Source organism: Pelobates fuscus, chromosome 8 (genome assembly GCF_036172605.1).
Source record: "Pelobates fuscus isolate aPelFus1 chromosome 8, aPelFus1.pri, whole genome shotgun sequence".
Classification (NCBI taxonomy): domain Eukaryota; kingdom Metazoa; phylum Chordata; class Amphibia; order Anura; family Pelobatidae; genus Pelobates; species Pelobates fuscus.
In genome coordinates this window covers 5,545,381-5,562,999 of record NC_086324.1, presented here as the reverse complement: position 1 = coordinate 5,562,999, position 17,619 = coordinate 5,545,381, and the positions used below count along the sequence as shown (strand labels likewise).

Genomic DNA, 17,619 nt, shown 5'->3' with positions numbered 1-17,619 from the left:
ACCAGCGAGAAATCTTCAATAGTTAACTCGGGTGAATTTAAAATGGATGCAACCAGGTCTTGGGTCAAGAGTCTCTTTAGTGGACCTATTTAGATCGGTATTCTGGCATCACGTGGCCGCTGTGGTTTATTCATGTTACTGGCCACATTGACTGCTGAATTGATGATTGACATAGAAGTGCGTGTTGTCATGATTGACTTAGAAGTGCGTGTTGTGGCTTGCCCCCTGGCAGTGAACAGGTTAATGATCTCATTTTGTCGTGTCACATTGTAGGGACCACGTCGATCTCCATCATGGCTGGGCTTTCTCTGTGCCCCCAGGGAGAGCCATGGAGTTTTGCAGCTGTACTTGGCTGTCGGTCAGCAGCTTCATGTTATCATGCTACACACTGTGTTTACCCGCTACAAGGCAAACAGTCTGAAGGACACTAATCTGCTTTGGTATAGATTAACACAAAGCACCACATAATAATTAGCCACACTAACCTCCCAGGTTATGCAGCCTGACTCTAAATACAGTGAGTTTTCTTTACTGTTGGTTTTATTTTGTGCAAACCACAATAGCATAACATAACAATCTAGTGTCCTTCTAAGAGCACCATTTACACTATCCCTGCAGAGAAGCAGAGGGATAGAACAGAGCTTCAGCTGGTGTCTGCGTGTATATATGTGTGTGTGTGTGTTTGTGTGTGCGTTTGTGTATATATAATCATACATTGCATAAGCCTGCCACAACATCAATATACCTCATTCTTGGCAAGTCCTACTCTAACAGCCTAAGGATAGCCTAAAACTATTACAATCTCTAAGATTTGAAATCATTGTTTAGTGAATAAGTGCACTGGATTCTGTATTTTGTATATTTTGGCCCCAGCATCACTCGATAATGTAAGCATGTTCAGGTGAGTGCAGCCCTCTTGGAGATATATGTGTGTATATATATATATATATATGTACACTGTTGCAAGACAAAGTATGTGGACCCTCTGGAATGATATGGATTTCTGCACAAATTGGTCATAAAATGTGATCTGATCATCATCTAAGTCACAACAATAGACAATCACAGTCTGCTTAAACTAATAACACACAAAGAATGAAATGTTGCCATGTTTTTATTGAACACACCATGTAAACATTCACAGTGCAGGTGGGAAAAGTATGTGAACCCCTAGACTAATGATATCTCCGAGAGCTAATTGGAGTGAGATGTCAGCCAGCTGGAGTACAATCAATGAGATGAGATTGGAGGTGTTGGTTACAGCTGCCCTGCCCTATAAAAAACACACACCAGTTCTGGGTTTGCTTTTCACAAGAAGCATTGCCTGATGTGAATGATGCCTCGCACAAAAGAGCTCTCAGAAGACCTACGATTAAGAATTGTTGACTTGCATTAAGCTGGAAAGGATAATAAAAGTATCTCCAAAAGCCTTGCTGTTCATCAGTCCATGGCAAGACAAATTGTCTATAAATGGAGAAAGTTCAGTACTGCTGCTACTCTCCCTAGGAGTGGCCGTCCTGTAAAGATGACTGCAAGAGCACAGCGCAGACTGCTCAATGAGGTGAAGAAGAATCCTAGAGTGTCAGCTAAAGACTTACAAAAGTCACTGGCAAATGCTAACATCCCTGTTAGCGTATCTACAATACGTAAAACACTAAACAAGAATGGATTTCATGGGAGGATACCACAGAGGAAGCCACTGTTGTCCAAACAAAACATTGCTGCACGTTTACAGTTTGCACAAGAGCACCTGGATGTTCCACAGCAGTACCGGCAAAATATTCTGTGGACAGATGAAACCAAAGTGGAGTTGTTTGGAAGAAACACACAACACTATGTGTGGCGAAAAAGAGGCACAGCACACCAACATCAAAACCTCATCCCAACTGTGAAGTATGGTGGTGAGGGCATCATGGTTTGGGGCTGCTTTGCTGCGTCAGTGCCTGGACAGATCGCTATCATCGAAGGAAAAATGAATTCCCAAGTTTATCAATACATTTTGCAGGAGAACTTAAGGCCATCTGTCTACCAGCTGAAGCTCAACAGAAGATGGGTGTTGTAACAGGACAATGACCCAAAGCATAGAAGTAAATCAACAGAATGGCTTAAACAGAAGAAAATACGCCATCTGAAGTGGCCCAGTCAGAGTCCTGACCTCAACCCGATTGAGATGCTGTGGCATGACCTCAAGAAAGCGATTCACACCAGACATCCCAAGAATATTATTGAACTGAAACAGTTCTGTAAAGAGGAATGGTCGAGAATTACTCCTGACCGTTGTGCACGTCTGATCTGCAACTACAGGAAACGTTTAGTTGAAGTTATTGCTGCCAAAGGAGGTTCAACCAGTTATTAAATCCAAGGGTTCACATACTTTTTCCACCTGCACTGTGAATGTTTACATGGTGTGTTCAATAAAAACATGGCAACATTTCATTCTTTGTGTGTTATTAGTTTAAGCAGACTGTGATTGTCTATGGTTGTGACTTAGATGATGATCAGATCACATTTTATGACCAATTTGTGCAGAAATCCATATCATTCCAAAGGGTTCACATACTTTTTCTTGCAACTGTGTGTGTGTATATACTATTTATTTTTTTATTTTTAATGCATCTTTATAAAATTGTGGGTCGTACACTAATGGCAGCCACGGTTTCTATTTTCTGCAGATGCATTTTCGTCAGGAGAAAATGGAGGGAAGACCGACTCTGTGGCTAACCTGCAGCCTCAACCATCTCTCAACTCCATCCAGAGCTCCCCCGGCCCTAAACGTTCCACAAACACTCTGAAAAAGTGGCTGACAAGTCCCGTGAGGCGGCTGAACAGCGGCAAAGCTGACGCAAACATCAAAAAGCAAAAGAAAAGAGGAGGCCCAAATCTGGGATCCCCCCGAGCAGGAGATGAGACCACCCCACAGGGAGACAGCGCAGATGAGGTAGGATTTATTGCTTTGCCTTGTAGTTGAGCTCTGTGATACAAAATTCACTCAAAATGGGCCATTGTTTTGGGGAGGTACTCTGCATTCTATAGAGAGCAGTGTTTGGGGGAGGTAGTCTGCATTCTATAGAGAGCAGTGTTTGGGGGGAGCTACTCTGGATTCTATAGAGAGCAGTGTTTGGGGGGAGCTACTCTGCATTCTATAGAGAGCAGTGTTTGGGGGGAGCTACTCTGCATTCTATAGAGAGCAGTGTTTGGGGGGAGCTACTCTGCATTCTATAGAGAGCAGTGTTTGGGGGGAGTTACTCTGCATTCTATAGAGAGCAGTGTTTGGGGGGAGCTACTCTGCATTCTATAGAGAGCAGTGTTTGGGGGGAGCTACTCTGCATTCTATAGAGAGCAGTGTTTGGGGGGAGCTACTCTGCATTCTATAGAGAGCAGTGTTTGGGGGGAGCTACTCTGCATTCTATAGAGAGCAGTGTTTGGGGGGAGCTACTCTGCATTCTATAGAGAGCAGTGTTTGGGGGGAGCTACTCTGCATTCTATAGAGAGCAGTGTTTGGGGGGAGCTACTCTGCATTCTATAGAGAGCAATGTTTGGGGGGGGAGCTACTCTGCATTCTATAGAGAGCAGTGTTTGGGGGGAGCTACTCTGCATTCTATAGAGAGCAGTGTTTCGGGGGAGCTACTCTGCATTCTATAGAAAGCAGTGTTTGGGGGGAGCTACTCTGCATTCTATAGAGAGCAGTGTTTGGGGGAGCAACTCTGCATTCTATAGAGAGCAATGTTTGGGGGAGGTACGCTGCATTCTATAGAGAGCAGTGTTTGGGGGGGAAGTACGCCTCGTTCTATTGGGGCATCTTTAGGGGTATAATTGTTCTATATGGGGCAGTGTTTAGGGGGTATACTCATTGTTCTATAGGGGGCAGTGTTTAGGGGTCTAGTCATTGTTCTATATGGGGCAGTGTTTAGGGGGTATACTCATTGTTGTTTAGGGGGCAGTGTTTAGGGGGTCTACTCATTGTTCTATAGGGGGCAGAGTTTAGGGGGTATACTCATTGTTCTATATGGGGCAGTGTTTAGGGGGTATACTCATTGTTCTATATGGGGCAGTGTTTAGGGGGTATACTCATTGTTCTATAGGGGCAGTGTTTAAGGGGTATTTTCATTGTTCTATAGGGGGAAGTGTTTAGGGGTACACTCATTGTTCTTATAGGGGGCAGTGTTTAGGGGGTATACTCATTGTTCTTATAGGGGGCAGTGTTTAGGGGGTATACTCATTGTTCTTATAGGGGGCAGTGTTTAGGGGGTACACTCATTGTTCTTATAGGGGGCAGTGTTTAGGGGGTATACTCATTGTTCTTATAGGGGGCAGTGTTTAGGGGGTATACCCATTGTTCTTATAGGGGGCAGTGTTTAGGGGGTATACTCATTGTTCTTATAGGGGGCAGTGTTTAGGGGGTACACTCATTGTTCTTATAGGGGGCAGTGTTTAGGGGGTATACTCATTGTTCTATAGGGGCAGTGTTTAAGGGGTATTTTCATTGTTCTATATGGGGCAGTGTTTAGGGGGTATACTCATTGTTCTATAGGGACAGTGTTTAAGGGGTATTTTCATTGTTCTATAGGGGGCAGTGTTTAGGGGGTATACTCATTGTTCTATATGGGGCAGTGTTTAGGGGGTATACTCATTGTTCTTATAGGGGGCAGTGTTTAGGGGGTACACTCATTGTTCTTATAGGGGGCAGTGTTTAGGGGGGTACACTCATTGTTCTTATAGGGGGCAGTGTTTAGGGGGTATACTCATTGTTCTTATAGGGGGCAGTGTTTAGGGGGTATACTCATTGTTCTATGGGGCAGTGTTTAAGGGGTATTTTCATTGTTCTATATGGGGCAGTGTTTAGGGGGTATACTCATTGTTCTTATAGGGGGCAGTGTTTAGGGGGTACACTCATTGTTCTTATAGGGGGCAGTGTTTAGGGGGGTACACTCATTGTTCTTATAGGGGGCAGTGTTTAGGGGGTATACTCATTGTTCTTATAGGGGGCAGTGTTTAGGGGGTATACTCATTGTTCTTATAGGGGGCAGTGTTTAGGGGGGTACACTCATTGTTCTTATAGGGGGCAGTGTTTAGGGGGTATACTCATTGTTCTTATAGGGGGCAGTGTTTAGGGGGTATACTCATTGTTCTATATGGGGCAGTGTTTAGGGGGTATACTCATTGTTCTTATAGGGGGCAGTGTTTAGGGGGTACACTCATTGTTCTTATAGGGGGCAGTGTTTAGGGGGTACACTCATTGTTCTTATAGGGGGCAGTGTTTAGGGGGTACACTCATTGTTCTTATAGGGGGCAGTGTTTAGGGGGTATACTCATTGTTCTTATAGGGGGCAGTGTTTAGGGGGTATACTCATTGTTCTTATAGGGGGCAGTGTTTAGGGGGTATACTCATTGTTCTTATAGGGGGCAGTGTTTAGGGGGTATACCCATTGTTCTTATAGGGGGCAGTGTTTAGGGGGTATACTCATTGTTCTTATAGGGGGCAGTGTTTAGGGGGGTACACTCATTGTTCTTATAGGGGGCAGTGTTTAGGGGGTATACTCATTGTTCTATAGGGGCAGTGTTTAAGGGGTATTTTCATTGTTCTATATGGGGCAGTGTTTAGGGGGTATACTCATTGTTCTTATAGGGGGCAGTGTTTAGGGGGTATACTCATTGTTCTTATAGGGGGCAGTGTTTAGGGGGTATACTCATTGTTCTATATGGGGCAGTGTTTAGGGGGTATACTCATTGTTCTTATAGGGGGCAGTGTTTAGGGGGTACACTCATTGTTCTTATAGGGGGCAGTGTTTAGGGGGTATACTCATTGTTCTTATAGGGGGCAGTGTTTAGGGGGTACACTCATTGTTCTTATAGGGGGCAGTGTTTAGGGGGTATACTCATTGTTCTTATAGGGGGCAGTGTTTAGGGGTACACTCATTGTTCTTATAGGGGGCAGTGTTTAGGGGGTACACTCATTGTTCTTATAGGGGGCAGTGTTTAGGGGGTATACTCATTGTTCTTATAGGGGGCAGTGTTTAGGGGGTACACTCATTGTTCTTATAGGGGGCAGTGTTTAGGGGGTATACTCATTGTTCTATGGGGCAGTGTTTAAGGGGTATTTTCATTGTTCTATAGGGGCAGTGTTTAGGGGGTATACTCATTGTTCTGGTGTCTGGTGGGGTGTCTTGTGCTGCTGAAACACAGAGTTTTTGTATATTTCAGAAGGGTAAGAAAGGCTGGGATGAAGAAGCTGATGATGAATCGCACACCCCACTTCCGCCACCAATGAAGATCATAGACAACGATCACGTACAAGATGACAAGGTATGGAAGATAAACTTATAGTGCCTATAGTTTCCCCATAATGAACAGACTGCTTACAATGTATTCCTTCGCATACATTGTATTCACTCTCCCAGTGAACGGCTGCAGCGAGCTTTGCTTTATTACCTTGGACATTGGCTGTGTCTACTGCCTGTTACTGCTCCATAATTCATTCAATGGAAATCAATTGTGCTTTATTTGCTAAACTGTGAATTTTGGCGATCTGAAACCCAGATTGCAAAATTAGGCTAAAATAAGCTGCAACTGTAACTTTCGAGAGAATATTTTCAAATCTGCTCACATCTACAGACAGTATATGTCTGTGTGTGTGTGTGTGTGTGTGTGTGTGTGTATGTCTGTCTGTGTGTATGTATTTCAGTATGTAGGTCTGTGTGTGTATGTATGTCATAATGTGTTTGTATGTATATGTATATATGTCTGTCTGTATGTATTAAAGGGCGGGCTTGCAGCATTGGATATGAGAGCTAGTCTCTGTATACATTGTTGCGGCTCACTGTGTCGCTGCATTGTGAGTTCTCTGACTGTATTCATCTGGCCGTGTGTTGCATTGTCTACCTGTGTGTCTGACAGTGAGTATCCTTGTATCTGTATGTATGTTTCTCTGAGCATGTTTGTTTGTCTACTGCCTCTGGCCTTTGGCACTGAGTTTATGGCGAAGCTGTGTTTTATGATGGTGTGTATAATTATTGCCTTAAGGGGGTGACAGGGTGAGTAAAGGGGAAACTGTGGCAGGGTGTAAAAGAGCAGGGGGTGGGGGGGTGCGAGAGTGTATGAAGGGTGGTGCCAGAGTGTGCTTAGAGGTGACATCAGTGTGTGAGGGGGGAGACATAGTGTAGGGGGGTGGCATAGTGTGAAGGGGTGGCATAGTGTAAGGTGACCTGAGTAAGAGGGGGGTGACAGGGTGTGTGGGGAGTGACAGGGTGAGGTGACAGAGTAAGAGGGGGTGACATAGTGTGTGTCGGGGGGGTGTGACACAGTGTTAGGGGGGGTGACAGGGTGAGGACAGAGTAAGAGAGGGGTGACCGTGTTAGGGGGTGACAGAATTGGCACTGAGTTTATGGCAAAGCTGTGTTTTATGATGGTGTGTATAATTATTGCCTTCAGGGGGTGACAGGGTGAGTGTAAAAGAGCAGGGGGTGGGGGGGTGCGAGAGTGTATGAAGGGGGGTGCCAGAGTGTGCTTAGAGGTGACATCAGTGTGTGAGGGGGGAGTCATAGTGTAGGGGGGTGGCATAGTGTAAGGTGACCTGAGTAAAAGGGGGTTGACAGGGTGAGGTGACAGAGTAAGAGGGGGGTGACTGGGTGTGTGGGGAGTGACAGGGTGAGGTGACAGAGTAAGAGGGGGGTGACAGTGTGTGTGGGGAGTGACTGGGTGAGGTGACAGAGTAAGAGGGGGGTGACCGGGTGTGTGGGGAGTGACTGGGTGAGGTGACAGAGTAAGAGGGGGGTGACATAGTGTGTGGGGATTGACAGGGTGAGGTGACAGAGTAAGAGGGGGGGTGACAGGGTGTGTGGGGAGTGACAGGGTGAGGTGACAGAGTAAGAGGGGGGGTGACAGGGTGTGTGGGGAGTGACAGGGTGAGGTGACAGAGTAAGAGGGGGGTGACCGGGTGTGAGAGGGGGTGACATAGTGTGTGTCGGGGGGGGGGGTGACAAGGTAATAGGGGGGGTGACAGGGTGAGGACAGAGTAAGAGGGGGGTGACGTAGTGTGGGGTGGTGACAGGGTGAGAAGGGGGTTGAAATGTACCCTTTTTTGTTGTTGGATGATTCCCTGGTGGTCTCTTGGGCTCCATGTGTCCCTGGTGGTCCGGTGGTCTCTCCGGCCTGCAGCTCCGCCAGAAGCAGAGCTGCAGACCACATAGTGAATGTCTCGTGATCTCCAGTCAGAGCGTTGCCGTGATAACCCACTGCAATGCTCTGATTGGCTGGAGATCGCGAGACACTTCAGTCTGCAGCTCACATCCGGCGGACCTGCAGACTGAAGGTTGGCTCTCCCCCAGGGCAGACAGAGCGGAGGGGCCTCGCACCTTGCGGTATACTGGGCAAGCCGCCGGGCCCACTCCTGTGTCGGGTCCTCAGTCATAGACCGAGAACCTGACAGTTCAGTCTGCCCTATGGTGATTAAGGCGGCCGCAAGGCCCCTGACAGCGCAAGGCCTCAGGCGGCCACCTTAATCGCCTAATTAGAGAATCGTCTCGTATGTATGTATGCATGTCTGTCGGTATGTATGCGTGTGTGTATGTCCTCACGCGTGTTTGTGTCTGTATGTATGTTACTGTGTATCTGTATATGTCTATGTCTGTTTCAGTATGTATAGGAATTAGTTAAAAAAAAAAAATTCAAACTATATAGTCCGTCCCCCAACAGTGTCTGAGGGACAGTGATCTGGCCCCCTGTTTAAAAAGTTTGAGGACCCCTGCATTAAATGAATGAATCTCTATGAGGAATATTCAGCTTGGAGACACTGAACATGGTCGCTGCACATGGTGCAGCATTGACCCAGGATTCTCTAGTGTCCGTCTGAGTGACTGTCACTAGAGGTGTTACGAAGTAGCACTGTAAACTCTGCCTTTTCGCAGTGAGAAGAGGACGGATCGTCTGTCCAGGGTTACACAACAATTAAACTCTAACTCTAGTCCATTGAATTGGTTACTACATGGGATGCAAGGCTAGCTCTGGCGACGTGTACAATCACACATATGCCTGCTAGCTGTCCGAGCTAGAAAGTAACACAGGTTGGCATTTTTGAAATCAAACATTATTGCATTAAAGGTTCCCACACAACGCAAGTTGTTAACATCCTGGACTCTGCAGGGACTGTAACGTTTACAGTGACATCCTGGACTCTGCCGGGACTGTAATGTTTACAGTGACATCCTGGACTCTGCAGGGACTGTAATGTTTACGCTCTGAATGCGGACTCTGCAGGGATTGTAATGTTTACACTCCGATCCCGGACTCTGCATGGCTTGTAATGTTTACACTAAGATCCCGGACTCTGTAGGGATTGTAATGTTTGCGCTCTGATCCCGGACTCTGTAGGGATTGTAATGTTTGCGCTCTGATCCCGTACTCTGCAGGGATTGTAATGTTTACACTCCGATTCCGGACCCTGCATGGCTTGTTGTTTTTACGCTCAGATCCTTGACCTTGACTAATCTGTGAACTTTCAGGCCGATAGCCGATAACTTAACGATATTCTGTATGTTTGCCATTTTGAAAAAATAAACTATTTCTAAAGGTAAATGCACAAAATATACATGCCACGTGTAGTGTTTAGACAGGGGAGCTGTGTGTGTTTGTGTAGTGTGTGTGTGTAGTGGATGCAGTGTGTGTTTGTGTAGTGTGTATATAATGAATGCAGAGTGTGTTTGTGTAGTATGTGTATAGTGAATGTAGTGTGTGGTGTGTGTAGTGTGCGTAAAGTGAATGTGGTGTGTGTGTAGTGTGTATATACTAAATGCAAAGTGTGTGTGTGTATAGTGAATGTAGTGTGTGGTGTTTGTAAAGTGAATGCAGTGTGTAGTGTGTGTAAAGTGAATGCGGTGTGTGTGCAGTGTGTATATACTAAATGCAAAGTGTGTCTGTATAGTGAATTCAGTGTGTTTGTGTAGTGTGTTTTATATACTACACAAACACTGTATTTTATACACACACACTGCATTCACTATACAGACACTACACAAACACACTGCATTATATACACACTGTGTGTTTGTGTTGTGTGTTTATATAATTCAGTGTGTGTGTGTGTGTGTGTGTGTGTGTGTGTGTGGGTATCCTTGATAAAGGCAGCCAGTTGGTGCCGAAACGTTGGGGGGTTTGGTGACTCGTGTTTCTGTCTTGAGGCTTGTAAGAATTTTTGGGGTAATTTACCATTACTTTATTGCATTTGCCCTTGCTTCTGTCATTGTGTTTATTCTTCTTGTATGTTTTCACTTTGGTACTTTTTGTACATAATAAAGCTAAGTTTTTTGAGATTGTTATAGTGTGCATTCTATATTCTATAGATGTGCGCATTATATAAACACACTGCATTCACTATACACACACACACACTGCATTATACAAACGCAGCGTGTGTACATAATGCAGCGTGTGTTTGTGTAGTATGTGTATAGTGAATGCAGTGTGTGTATATAATGCAGTGTTTGTGTAGTGTGCATTTTATACACACTACACACACTGCATTAAATAAACACACTACACAAACACACAGCAATATACACACACACACTGCATTATATACATTGTGTTTGTGTAGTGTGTTTATATAGTGTTTGTGCATATAATGCAGTGTGTGTGTGTGTGTGTGTGTGTGTTTCTGTAGGTATGTAATTTGCGGGGAGGGGGCATTTTTTATTTCATTTTATTTTGAATATTTAACCCCTTAAGGACACATGACGTGTGTGACACGTCATGATTCCCTTTTATTCCAGAAGTTTGGTCCTTAAGGGGTTAAATAGTATTATTATTATTGTAACGGTATGCGGTATAACCGTCCACGACATCCGTTGGTATCTCCAGGAAATCCACAGTCAGAGTAGGAAGCAAGGCAATATTCCCAATCCTCCCAATAACCGGACGAAACACAGTTTGGGAGTCAACTAACTCGGTTTATTCACAAGCAGCGTATTTATACAGTTCCCCATGCAAGGGGTTTCCACACAGATCATCCAGGGGATTTCTCCCAACATGCATTGTGACTTTCCCAACAGGCATTGCGACACGAGAGGGATACTCCCACTAAAATGGACGATTAAGTGGATTATCCCCTCGTGTAGCAAAACCGACAATTGACTCTAAAATCCATAATTCACATAATATTCGGTACTTTGGAATAATCGAACGTTCGGTAGATAGCTGGGGTCGGAGCGCACACTTTGTGAGAATACCGCTCTGATCCCAGCTGAATTGACCGAACGCCGCACATAATACATTTAAACATGAAAGTTGGTTTGAAAGTACCGAATAAGTACGGGACATATAATGTACCGAACGCGGAACTCCCGAACGCTCTGGAAACCCAGCGGGGCTCGGATCATCGAGTAGCCGTTTTCAAGTCCAGGCTCTCGACGACCGAACACCGCTGCAGAGACAAAGGATCCAAGATGGCCGACCGCCGCATGGTCGGTAGTGGATCGACGGCCACCTAGGAGAGCCCTTAATTACCGATTGCAACAATGTTGCAATCGGTTACTTGGTATCACACGACTTGGGAGTGTGTGGTCGACCTGGGGAGCCCGTATTCGTACGGCGAATGGCCAGGATAGCCGTGTTTTCGTCGTATGAATGCTGGTACGCTGGCAGCGTACGGCTGCCAGCGTGCGAACGGCCATAGCACAATACATACACATTTAACGGAACACATCATACAGTCAGCCTACGGACAACCTATACTGCATATAGTCCAGAAGTGGCTAGATTTGCCACAATGCTCCCCCAGAACCAAGCCGGCATACACAGTCTGATCCCAACGGATCGGCTTGGGGATGTCCGGGAGAGTACTCACAGATCACTTTTCGAGTTCAGTCTGTCTGGATAACCCGTCAGCGTTACCGTTTTGTTTTCCGGGCCGATAGTGAATGGTAAAGTCAAAGGGCTGCAGCGCCAAACTCCAGCGCAGCAGCCGGGCATTGTCCCCAGATACACGGTTCAGCCACACTAACGGGTTGTGATCTGTGAGTAAGGAAAAAGGTTGTCCGTACAAATATGGCTGTAACTTTTTGAGGGCCCACACCACGGCCAGGCATTCTTTCTCGATGGCAGCATAGCTCACTTCACGCGGTAGTAACTTGCGGCTTAGGTAAGCTACGGGGTGTTCTCCGCCATCGGCTCCCACTTGGCTCAGTACTGCTCCCAATCCAAACATTGAAGCGTCTGTGTGAACAAGAAATCTTTTAGTTGGATCAGGAGCAGTCAACACAGGGGCATTAGTTAGAGCCGTTTTGAGTTGCTGGAATGCCTGCTCACACTCTGGGGCCCAGACAACCTGTCGGGGAAGGTTCTTTTTAGTCAAGTCCGTCAGGGGTTTGGCCAGGGTGCTATAGTCTGGAACAAACTTCCGGTAGTAGCCGGCCGTCCCTAAAAACGCCAGCACCTGAGTCTTAGTCCTGGGGGTAGGCCACTTTGCTACGGCCTCAATCTTGGCTGGCTCGGGTCTCTGCTGCCCACACCCTACTCGGTGTCCCAGATACTGCACCTCGGCCATACCTATGTGGCACTTGCTAGGCTTTAACGTTAACCCAGCCTCCCCAATACGATCTAGGATCGCCCCTATGTGGTGTAGGTGGTCCTCCCAGGTCTGGCTAAAGATGGCTATGTCATCTAGATAGGCACAGGCATACTCTTGGAACCCGTCCAGTAGCCGATCTACCATCCGCTGAAAGGTAGCCGGAGCGTTTTTCATTCCGAAGGGCATGACCTTGAAATGGTACAGGCCAAACGGAGTGACAAACGCCGACTTGGGGACGGCGTCATCGGCTAGTGGAATTTGCCAGTATCCCTTACACAAATCAATGGTAGTGAGATACTGGCCCCGTGCCATCTTATCTAACAGCTCGTCTATCCGGGGCATCGGGTAGGCATCAGACACCGTTTTGTCATTTAGCCTCCGGTAGTCGACACAGAACCGAGTGGTGCCATCCTTTTTCGGTACTAGGACTACCGGCGATGCCCAGGGGCTATCGGAGGGTTCGATAACCCCTAGCTGTAACATCTCATCTAGCTCGGCTTTCATATGGGTACGGACGGATTCCGGAACCCTATATGGAGCCTGTCTCATAGGTAGCTGTCCCAGGGTGTCTACTCGGTGAGTGGCTAGCGGAGTGTAACCAGGTAAATTGGAGAAGGTAGCCCCTTTGGCTTCGATCAGCGCTTGTACCTGGGCACGCTCATGGGCGCTTAGCCGCTCCCCCAGCTGAACTCCCTGGGAGGGCTCTATCGGTGCCTCGGGTTCTAGTAGGTCAGGTAAGGGTAGGTTCTCCTGATCCTCTAAGGAGGAGGCGCAGATGGCCGTCACATCCTCGATCCTCTCGTGGTAGGGTTTGAGCAGGTTCACGTGGAGCATGCGTCTCTTCCCTACCCCTGAGCAGGGGCCGATCACATAGGTAGTGTCGCATCGCTGCTCCACTACCTGGTATGGGCCTTGCCAGATGGCCTGCAGCTTGTCTGTGCGGACAGGTTTTAAAATTAAAACCTTCTGTCCCACCTGAAAGCTGCGGTCTCGGGCTCCTCTATCGTACCAGCGTCGCTGTCGTTGCTGGGCCGCCTGGAGGTTGGTGTGTACAGCCTGAGTGAGTGCCTCCAGACGGTCCCTGAATTCCAGGACGTATGATATGATAGGGGTCTCGTTGGTAGTACTCTCTCCCTCCCAATGTTCCCTAATTAAGTTCAAGGGTCCCCGCACTCTCCTCCCAAATAGTAATTCAAACGGGGAGAATCCGGTCGACTCCTGGGGAACCTCTCTATAAGCAAAGAGTAGGTGAGGTAGAAACCTCTCCCAGTCTTTGTGGGTCTCCCCGAACGTCCGAAGCATCTGCTTCAGTGTCCCGTTGAACCTCTCACATAACCCATTGGACTGGGGGTGGTAGGCGGAATTAACTATTGGCTTAATGCCACATACCTTCCACATATGTTGAGTAACTTCGGCCGTAAACTGGGTACCTCGGTCCGAGATTATCTCTTGGGGGAACCCTACCCGGGAAAACACTTTCATTAATGCCTCCGCTACGGTCTCGGCATGTATATTAGTGAGGGCCACAGCTTCGGGGTACCTGGTGGCGTAATCCACTACAGTCAGAATGTACCTTTTGCCAGAGGGACTGGGTTTTGGCAGGGGCCCCACGATATCTACCGCTACGCGGCTGAAGGGCTCTGCGATAATGGGTAGGGGACATAGCTTGGCCTTGTGGCGATCCCCTCGTTTACCTACTCTCTGACATACGTCGCAAGAGGTGCAATACTGGCGCACATCCTGCGAGATGCCGGGCCAGAAGAAGGCATGCGTTAAGCGGTACCGGGTACGGGTCATCCCTAGGTGTCCTGACAAGGGAATGTCATGAGCAATTCTAAGCAGCTCCTGTCTATACTTTTGCGGTACCACTAGCTGCTTGTTAGTCAGGGTGACAGACCCCCCCACATCTTTAGTCGTGACACGGTATAACAACTCCTTCTCCCAGATGTACCGCTCCCCCTCTAGCCCGGTTTGGTCTGTTTGTGCCCGGTCCCTATATACTTGGAGGGTGGGATCGGTCTGGACTTCGGTCGCAAAGGTAGTCGGGGTATCCCAGGACATGGGGGTCGGTTGGGGAGCATGGTCTCTTACCTGAGCCTCAGAGTGTATCGGTGTAGCCGTGGTGCGAGCCTGTTGCCGGGTGGTTACGGGGTGTGCCTCCTGATAGGGAGTCTGGGGAATAAAAGCGGAAGTCATTTGGCCTAAGTCATTCCCCAGCACAACATCTGCAGGTAAATTTTGCATAAGCCCTACTTCCACAGTCCCCTCTCCCACACCCCAATCCAAGTGTACTTTGGCAGTCGGTAGTCGGTATACTGCTCCCCCGGCCACCCGTACTGCCACTGACCCGCCAGTGTGGGTTGCGCCCGGGACCAAATGTGGTGCAACCAAAGTCAAAGTGGCTCCCGAATCCCTGAGCCCTTGTACCTCCTTGCCCTCTAGGGTTACTAGCTGCCGATGATGTTGTCGGTTGTCGGTGGCTCGGACCGACATTACTTCGTGGAGCACCCCTAGCGGCTCCTCAACTTGAGCGCTCAGCAATTCTTGGGTGACGGGGGCTACCTGGTAATGGTGTGCAGCAGCCCTTGGTGCCAAATTTTGTCGCACCTGATTCCAAGCCTGCCGGCTCCGGTTTTGGGTGCACTCCCGAGAAATGTGTCCCCACTGCTTGCAGGTGTGACACTGAATGTTAGCCCGGCCGTTGTATCGGGAGGGGGGCGGTGGAGTATTCAGTGCTGGCCTGTGCAGGGGTACGGTGGGGCCGGCAGGAGTAAAATTATGGGGTGGCCCGGTAATCCGAGGGAGGGCCTTATTCTGTGATCCGTGATGCCTCCGGGCATCAAAATGCTGATCCGCCAATCTAGCGGCTTCGGGTAGGGTGAGGGGTTTACGGTCTCTCACCCATTCTTGTGCGTCTGGGGACAAGCCATTAAAAAACTGCTCCAGTAGCATAAGCTGTCGTAACTCCTCCATATTAGTGGCGTTGCTGGCCTGTATCCATCCTTGCGATGCTTGATCCAGCTTGTGTGCCCACTCTGCGTGAGAATCTTTCTCCGGTTTGCGCAAGCCCCTGAACTTGCGCCGGTATGCTTCTGGGGTAATAGCATACCTCTCCAAGATCGCCCTCTTTACTTTAGGGTAATCTTTGCTGTCCTCTCGAGGTACAGCACGGTAGGCTTCAGCTGCCCTACCCGATAATTTACCGGCCAGCAGCGGTACCCATACTGCGGGTTCCAGATCGTGCAAATCGCACAGCCGCTCAAAATCCTGTAAGTACCCATCGATTTCGTCCTTTTCTTCACAAAACGCTTTAAAGGCGTGATGTGGGACTTTGGGCTTTATTTGTCCATAGGTGGAGGCAGTAACAGACTCTGCCCTAGGTGGGGTTGCTGGTGGGTTGGTTGCCAGCAGATAGTCCTGTACATCCGATATCATCACGGTCAGCATTTCCAACGATACTGGTTGCGGCAGAAACTCCAACCTGGTTCGTAGCTCTTTTTGGAATGGGGTCTCTTCCTTGGCTGGTGGAGGTGTAGCGCTGCGGGCTCTGTCTCCCTCCATTAGTTCAGCGATCAGCACAGCCTTAGATTTGTTGCTGGCTATCTTGCCCCTGGCTTCCAGTAGCTCTTTTAAAGTCTGTCGTTTCAGTATGGTGTAGTCAATCTCCATACGAATTGCCCTTGCTTTCCTTGTTCGGTAGTTCCAGTTTACACGAACGCTGCTTTTTCGGCTGTAAGGTTCGGATCCCGTCGCTTGCCACCAATTGTAACGGTATGCGGTATAACCGTCCACGACATCCGTTGGTATCTCCAGGAAATCCACAGTCAGAGTAGGAAGCAAGGCAATATTCCCAATCCTCCCAATAACCGGACGAAACACAGTTTGGGAGTCAACTAACTCGGTTTATTCACAAGCAGCGTATTTATACAGTTCCCCATGCAAGGGGTTTCCACACAGATCATCCAGGGGATTTCTCCCAACATGCATTGTGACTTTCCCAACAGGCATTGCGACACGAGAGGGATACTCCCACTAAAATGGACGATTAAGTGGATTATCCCCTCGTGTAGCAAAACCGACAATTGACTCTAAAATCCATAATTCACATAATATTCGGTACTTTGGAATAATCGAACGTTCGGTAGATAGCTGGGGTCGGAGCGCACACTTTGTGAGAATACCGCTCTGATCCCAGCTGAATTGACCGAACGCCGCACATAATACATTTAAACATGAAAGTTGGTTTGAAAGTACCGAATAAGTACGGGACATATAATGTACCGAACGCGGAACTCCCGAACGCTCTGGAAACCCAGCGGGGCTCGGATCATCGAGTAGCCGTTTTCAAGTCCAGGCTCTCGACGACCGAACACCGCTGCAGAGACAAAGGATCCAAGATGGCCGACCGCCGCATGGTCGGTAGTGGATCGACGGCCACCTAGGAGAGCCCTTAATTACCGATTGCAACAATGTTGCAATCGGTTACTTGGTATCACACGACTTGGGAGTGTGTGGTCGACCTGGGGAGCCCGTATTCGTACGGCGAATGGCCAGGATAGCCGTGTTTTCGTCGTATGAATGCTGGTACGCTGGCAGCGTACGGCTGCCAGCGTGCGAACGGCCATAGCACAATACATACACATTTAACGGAACACATCATACAGTCAGCCTACGGACAACCTATACTGCATATAGTCCAGAAGTGGCTAGATTTGCCACAATTATTATTTTTTAGTCCCCCCTCCCTGCTTCTTACATGGCCAGGAAGGGGGGATATAGCATTTCCTAGTGGTCCGGTGGCATGGAAAGTACAGTGGGGGCCCGCAGGAAGCTCTTGCTTACCTTCCCAGTAGCTCCCTTCAGCTCCCTGTGTAAATCTCATGGCCTGCGTGCCGCGTGGATCGTTCCCATGGTAACCTGTGGCAACGCTCTAACGACCGCGGGACTCGAGAGATTTACACAGGGAGCTGAAGGGAGCTACTGGGAAGGTAAGTAAGAGCTTCTGCAGGCACTCCGGGACCGCTGGGCTTGTAATGGGCCCGGTGGTCCTGTTATTTGGT

General features: G+C 48.2%; 1 protein-coding gene across 9 annotated transcripts in view; it reads left to right on the top strand.

Moving 5' to 3' along the window:
• KALRN (kalirin RhoGEF kinase) overlaps nucleotides 1-17,619 on the top strand; it is a 413,233-nt gene that overhangs the window by 317,028 nt on the left and 78,586 nt on the right. For all 9 annotated transcript variants that reach the window (XM_063429172.1, XM_063429174.1, XM_063429173.1 and 6 more), the window contains 2 exons: nucleotides 2,673-2,938; nucleotides 6,202-6,303. In XM_063429172.1, coding sequence (XP_063285242.1) covers nucleotides 2,673-2,938; nucleotides 6,202-6,303 — 368 coding nt within the window. The remainder of the gene's footprint in view (nucleotides 1-2,672; nucleotides 2,939-6,201; nucleotides 6,304-17,619) is intronic.